The sequence below is a fragment of the Phoxinus phoxinus genome, assembly GCF_949152265.1.
Source record: "Phoxinus phoxinus genome assembly, chromosome: 6".
Lineage (NCBI taxonomy): Eukaryota > Metazoa > Chordata > Actinopteri > Cypriniformes > Leuciscidae > Phoxinus > Phoxinus phoxinus.
This window is the reverse complement of record NC_136881.1, coordinates 15,097,510-15,104,961: the sequence shown is the minus strand read 5'-3', so window position 1 is coordinate 15,104,961 and position 7,452 is coordinate 15,097,510. Positions and strand designations below refer to the sequence as shown.

Sequence of the window (7,452 nt, the reverse complement as noted above, 5' to 3'; positions counted from 1 at the left end):
ACTAACCTTCAGTGTGTGCGCTAAATGTAGCGCATTTTTCCCAGGGATTGGAGAATAGTTGGCCAACCATTTAATTTCATGCGGAGTCCGGACTCCGGAAGCGAGTGTCACCGCGTTGCAAATCGGAACTTGTAAACAGGTCAGATTTTTATTCAGCCTGGTAGAAAACCATTTAAAACGTGTCATATTGTGTAGTTAAGGTTACAGATGTTTTAAAACACTGTCGTGCCCGTTTATTAGTAATACATCCACAGCCGACATCCATGTGTACGTGAACACACGTGGGTCATTGAGTAGCACTTAATAGCACTGAAGCTAACACATGTTCATCAAACATATGTTTCCTAATATGAGTATTCATTGATTTAATGCTGTTAGATGGCAAGTTTTTTATGTAGTCATTGCTTTTATACAGATATTTATTATTGTGAACCATTCCTGTTTTTACTGAAATATTCAGGGTTCCAGTTAGCATAGTAACCGCCTGTGTTCTGTGGTGTTGTTTATGCGTTAAATCCGCTGTGTTCGTGATGTTTGGAATCGTTTTTGTGGATTTGACCAGAAACCTCTCTCTCTCTGTGACTTATGTGTGGTTGTCAAACAGGCTAAATTGAAACAAATCCACTCGCTTTTTGTCAAGTGAGACATAGAGAGGATAACAAAACAGAATTGCTTATAATGCATGGATCTGGTCGAATTGCTATTGTTCAGAAGACAAAGCAGTAAACTGATAGTTTGATCAATTAAACAGTGCTTTATGTTTACCTTATTGCACTTTGTGTTATGGAAACAGATTGTCTTCTCATGGCTTTCACTTTGAATAAAAAAGTTTGATCTATCTATCTATCTATCTATCTATCTATCTATCTATCTATCTATCTTATCTATCTTTGCAAAGTTTACTCGTGAAAATATTATATTTTTTTCAAAATGTTAATGTTAGCTTTATTTGTTGTGCTCTTAAAAGGGCTGAAGTGAAGTTCACAATTTCAGCACTGTATTAGTATACTAATATACAACAGCAATTGAGTAATTCAGAAACTGTTCTCAGTTGTCTCACACAGCGTAATTATTTTAATTTAAGTTTTAATTATCAAGACAAATCATTGATATTATTCTTGTGAATTCAGGTATTTTAAATATGTCACAAAGGTATCTAGCAGGCTAAACTGCGAGAATGAGTTATGATAGTATTAAAAGAATCAGCTAGAACATAAGTAAAATAATGATTTCATTTTCTGTTATTATTGCAAATTAAAAACCTTATACATTAATCTTGTTTTTATAAAATAAAATAATGATATAAAAATATATATTTATTTATTTTTGTGGTTGGGCTAGTGCAGATATTGGCAGAATGATATTGAATAAAGTCATCTTTATGGCCATTGAATGATGATGATGCTTATGGCTGGGCTGTTCTCTGTTTAGGGATCACCTTGAGATGTTCTCAGGGTATCAGGAGCGGGAGGACTATGAGGACGAACTGTACCGGGATGAGGCGGACTCTGGTTTGTCTGACACTGACAGCGAGCTGGAGTTCCGGCTCTATTCCCAGCTGCACTACAACGCTGAGAACCGCGAGGTCCAGTCATCAGTACCACGGACTCAGCCAAAGCAGAAGTCCTTGCCTCCTGCTCCACCTGTAGAGGTTATTGTGATTGACTCCGGCCCAGATACCATCACAGTGTCAGACAACACAGAGGAAGATGACAGTGTGTGTGCTAACAAAGGTCAATCATCAAAATACTGGAAAAGGATGTTGCATCACAATAGCTTACTTTCACCCTGTCCACCACAAGTTCAAACAGCAAAGAGCTCTCCAGATGAAATTGTGCTGTTGGATTCTGAATCCGACGAGAGCTCCTCTGAATCTATACCTCCTTTTGTGGAGGATCTGGATTCGGACTCAGACTCAGATGTACTGGAGAACTGGATGATTCTGGGTCAGGAGAAACAAGATGAAGATCACAGCATCCAACTCAACATCTCGGATAATCCAGGTAAGGATTTTCACTCAAGTTTAAGACAAATACTAAAGCTGTTAAATAAGCTCACCCAAAATGCCCATGTGGCCTTTCACTATAAGAACAGAATGATCTATATTAAAGGCAGGGTAGGCAATTTGTTCCAGAAACATTTTTTGTTATCCTGGTTGAAAGTCTCTTCACATCTTGATAGCAATCACTAAGTTAAGTGGTCTAAATGTATTTATATATGTATAGTCTGTGGAAGGTGTAGGACCATAAAATGCTCGTCCAATCATTGCATTCGATACGATGTCATACCTGCCTGTCAACGTATGTATATTCATACCTCCGCGCTCTCTGCTCGCGCAGACATCACACATCATTAACGCGTTTCATTCTATGTCACCGAGCACTATGCCACATTTTACAGTTGCTCCTGAACCAAAACAACGAGCTTATGCTGCATTCACGCCATAGCTACTGTAATTTGGAAGAGATGGAAACCCACGACGTTCTACGTGAAACGGTTCGTAGCTCAAATTTTCAGTGGCAATACAACAAAACGCATTCTCAAATCTGCAGCAGGCATGTGGTACAAGTAAGAGCTCTGTAAGTTGTCTCTCGTGACGCTTTTGTTTGCTCCCTGCTGTACGCATTCATGTGTTTTGAATGATGCTCTGAAGGGAGGGTGGGATCTTATGCTTTCAAAGCTTGCCCGTTATTGCTAGCCTCTCTGAAAATTGCCTACCCTACCTTTAAGTTGTTTGTTTGTTTTTAATGTTTTGATGTAAAAATGTAAACAAACTCTTGTAAACTGCACTTTTAAAGGGATAGTGCACTCAAAAATGAAGATTCTGTCTTCATCTTGTTGTTCCAAACCGGTATGACTTTCTTTTGTGGAACATAAAATGTTTTGAGAAATGTTTTTTTTTGTAATCAAAACTGTTTAGTTACCAACATTCTTCAAAATACCTTTGTATTCCTGAGAAGAAGAAAAAATAATACACGTTTGGAAAAACGTAAGGGTAAATGATGAGAGCATTTTCATTTTAGAATTGAATTATGGATAGAATTGAATATTGAATAGAATATTTTGAATTATGTGTGCGCACTTCTTTTCCATGCACTGAATGCCTAAAAAAACCCCCCCATAAAATTAGCCCATGTGACTTGTACGCATATGCCAAGCCGTCAGAGACAATGGTGTAAGAATTCATGACAACCAATGTTTGATCATTTTTATAAATTATTATGTTTAATTTATTAATTGAATACATTTCTTTTTTCTTTCCTGGGTAGTGCTTGTACATCTGAATCATATTTGCACAATCTGTATGGATGGGCTGCCTAGAGGGTCTGCAGGCCAGAGCACTTGTGTTAATATAAGCAAAGCAAAATGTGTGTTTATCCCCAAAGCACTCGGCTGTATGTGCATAATCAGTGAATCTGATGTCTCATCTTCTTGTATTTGTTATAAAGTTACCGTGCCGGTATACCAATTGAACGACTAGGTGTGTGCGTGAGCACATGCATCCGGCTTTACGTGTGCAAAGTTAATTTGCATGCGTGTGAGAACATGCAGGAAAAGCAATGAGGGAATATTTCTGTGTATGTAGTGGAAAAAACAAACAAAACATAACAAAGCTCCTGTCAGAGAGAGAGAGAGAGAGAGAGAGAGAGACTTTAATCATAGATGAATAAAAATGTCTTTGCAAATCTCTCCAGATCTACACATTAGGTTAACCTGCAGAGCTCAGCAAAGCAGCAAACCTCTCTGTTTCTTTCTTTCCTCTCTTCCCTTTTTTCCCTCAGTCCTCCCTGAATGTGCTGTCCTCATTTCCATTCGTAGACTCCTTCCTGTTCCTATTATTCATTTTCTACTCTTTCTCTTTCTCCTTCTCTCTTTCTTTTTTTATCTAGTTCTCCCCTTCAAATACAGAGGATTTCATTGTGCCTTTTCTCTCTCTTTCCCTCCCTCCATCCATCCTTCCTTCTCTTGCTCTCTCTGGCTTATTTGAATGGTGACTGGAGGAGTCTGTGGGCTGGTATTTCTGCTCTGTCGGTCATGCCTCTCACACTCATGTGCAGAGGGGGCCTTCTCCTGCCCTGGCCTGCTTTTGTTACCCAGAGAGAGAGATTCAGTGGAGGATGAGAGAGAGAGAGAGGAGGGGTACAGAGGGATATACAGAGAGTGGAGGGAGGAACGGGGCAGCTCTCTGTCTCTCTTTTTCTCCTCTGTGTCTCTGATCTCTGGGGCTTGACCCTGCACTCCAGAACATGTGGGTCACACAAGGGAGGGGAGCTGGGAGGAAGTGGCTGAAGAGGTTGTAGTCTGCATGTGCACTTACACCTCTAAAAACCAGTTTCCATTGCCAGTTTAACTGTGGTAGAGCGGGACAAAAGGATACCCGGGTGAGGTGGGAGTGTATGTGAGGGTTGAGACCATGTTTTTTGCAAAAAATGTTTGCATTTATCGCGCTTGAGAAAACGTATAGCCTACCAAACCAGAGCCATCATAATTTTTTATCAGGACCCACAAATTCAATTGACAGCCTTATATTATCATGATATATTTATCATATACACTACCGTTGACATTTTTTAAATGTTTTTGTCTCTTATGCTCACAAAGGCTGCATTTTTTTGCTCAAAATACTGTAAAAACAGTAATATTGTGAAATATTAATTATAGGATATAATTAATCTGTGGCAAAGTTGAATTTTCAGCATCATGTCTTCAGTGTCACACAATCCTTCAGAAATAATTTTAATATGCGTGCTCAAGAATGATTTTTTATTATCATCAATGTAGAAAACTGTTGTGGTGCTTAATATTTTTAAAGATTCTTTGATGAATAGTTTAAAAGGACAACATTTGAAATTGAAATCTCTTGTAGCATTATCAATGTTAAAAATAAGTATTCATATCTCAAAACAAATTTTTTTTTACTGACCCCAAACTTCTGAACGATAGTGTATACTATATTCTAGAATAGTGTTAGACTAAAATTTCGGACATATGTTTCTGTAGCTCAAACAGTAACTGAGAAATGTATACCTTGAATTCAATGTAAAGGTCGCTTTAAATAAAAACATCTGTCAAATGTATAAATGTAAATTGGATGACTTTTTTGTTTTGTTTATTGGCATTGTCCTAGGACTGTACACACGTGGCCATTTAACAGAAATGTTAGTTCCCCTTTGTCATTTTCAATATCTCTTATTAAAATAAATGCTAAACATTTAATAATTAAATAAATATTTGAAATCTCAAAATTCAAATATTTGTGAGTGAATTTTAAGTAAATATTTATTTTATTTTTAGTTTGATTTATTTGTTTGATATCAAATCAAAATGTAAAATAAATATATATTAAATGTATATATCAAATATTTATTATTATATATAATATTTAGAACGTGAGCATAATATTAGCCATAAGCCATTGCAATACACAATCTACCACTTAGTCTAGAAAATGAGGCCTAAAAGGCAGATGTGGTGTATATATAGATGGAGTGAAAATGCCTCCAAAACAGCATTGTGTGCATAGGGGGAAGTAAACACATTTTGATTTGTTAACATGTCCTGTCCTGTCATGGCTATATGCACTCTCCATAGGGGACGAGGAATTTGTGTTTAGTGTGATTGTGTCTGTGATACACTAGTAAAAAGCTTTAGACAGCAGTGACTAATTTCATTTGAGCACACAGACTCACACTCACACACTCTCGCACAAATCCAATTCTCTTCAGTTGCAAGGTCTCAACTATGTGATGTGTCAGCCGAACAACATACAGTCGTATTGTGACACACACACACACCGAAATCCAATTCTCTACAGTTGTTAGTGTTGCTGTTACTATATGGGACACACACACACACACACACACACACACACACACACAGAGACACACACACACGTCGACAGAGACACACACACACGTCGACAGAGGTTGATTTGAAGAATGGTACACATTTAGAGGACAAAAAACCTGAGAATGAGAATGTTTGTGTGCACACAAGTGTTTCTTATCAATTGAAGCGAGATTTTAATAATATTTCAGCTCATCCATCTACAGTACTCTGTCAGGAGGACAGGTAGTGGGTGGAAAAGCATTACGACGGCACGATGAGACAAAAACATCCACAAAATCCCTCCCAAAATATCCTATTTGTCCTTACAGTCCAGCACACACAGGTTGTGTCTCTGAATCTATCTGACTTTAGGATGGAGGGGGGCCCTTGGACCCCGTTAGGATGGAGGGGGGCCCTTGGACCCCACTCAAACGGAACAGACAAGAAATATGAGAGCCTCCAAAAAAAGGAGGGGGAAACTCGGCAAAGGGGGGCTCTAAACTTGAATTCGAGTTGTTGAGCCTTCCTCAGTGGTCACACTTTCTTTTTCTTCCCCCTTTGTGCCTTTTTAATTTCCCTTTCCCCCTTTTTATCTTTTTCCCCCCAGTGTTTTTCCCTCCCCTTTTTGGTTCTGTCTGGTTTTTCACCCTGTGAACAGCAAACTTTGTCATTAGGTTGGACTAAAGCAGTGGCAGCAGATGGGCATTAGTTTAAGCTGAATGCATGGGTGTTTGAAAGAGAAGTGTCTTTGAGTGTGTTTGATACACTGCAGGGCATATGCAAAGGTAAGACATTAGCAATCCGTCTCCCTCTCGTTTTTGTTTCAAGGGTTCAGAAATGGCATTACAGCTTCTTTACAGTTGTTCATAGCTGTTTGTGTGAATCATTCTGTTTTTGGCTCTCTTACTCGACTGCCATCTTCAAAGTGGTAAACGTGGCCCACCGTATCCTATTGGGTGTTGTTTTCTCTTGTCGTCATCGCCTCGCTCTCTCTTGATCTCCCTCTTTTTTTCTTATATTTCCCTCTCACTCACTTTCATGAGGCCACACCCAGACCTCCACGTATAACTGACAGGTGTCAATCACCTTTGTTACCTTTCCCTTGAACTTTGACTTTTCCTATAATCTACATGTAAATGTTTATATAGGCACCATTGTGAAGCTTATCTTTAAATTAAGTATTTTTTATTTTAATGCATGAAACCAATTATTTTGGTAGCCATTTGGCAACCAAAGCTGCATTTATTTATTCAAAAATACAGAAAAACATTAATATCGTGTGAAATATTTTTACAATTTGAAATGACTGTATTTCTATTTTAAAACGTTTTAAAATGTAGTTTATTTCTGTGATGCAAAGCTGAATTTGAATGAACCTTCAATGTCTCATGAACCTTCATGAGATCATTCACAAAATTATTTTAAATGCTGATTTGCTGCACAATAAGGATTTCTTATTGTTATCAATGTTAAAACATTTGTGCTGCTTAATATTTTTGTGGAAATCATGTTTTTCCCAGGATTTTGTTTCATTTTTATTTTTCCATTCCATTTTTCCATCCATTAGAGTTTATTTGAAGTGACAATGTAAAATATTTACTGTCAAAATTGATAAATTTAATG

At 37.7% G+C, this 7,452-nt stretch overlaps 1 protein-coding gene across 1 annotated transcript in view; it reads left to right on the top strand.

Moving 5' to 3' along the window:
- Nucleotides 1–7,452, top strand: part of zcchc7 (zinc finger, CCHC domain containing 7) — a 59,894-nt gene continuing 52,442 nt past the window's right edge. The window contains exons 1-2 of the mRNA XM_079617325.1: nucleotides 1–139; nucleotides 1,432–2,003. Coding sequence (XP_079473451.1) covers nucleotides 1,445–2,003 — 559 coding nt within the window. The 5' untranslated portion in view covers nucleotides 1–139; nucleotides 1,432–1,444. The remainder of the gene's footprint in view (nucleotides 140–1,431; nucleotides 2,004–7,452) is intronic.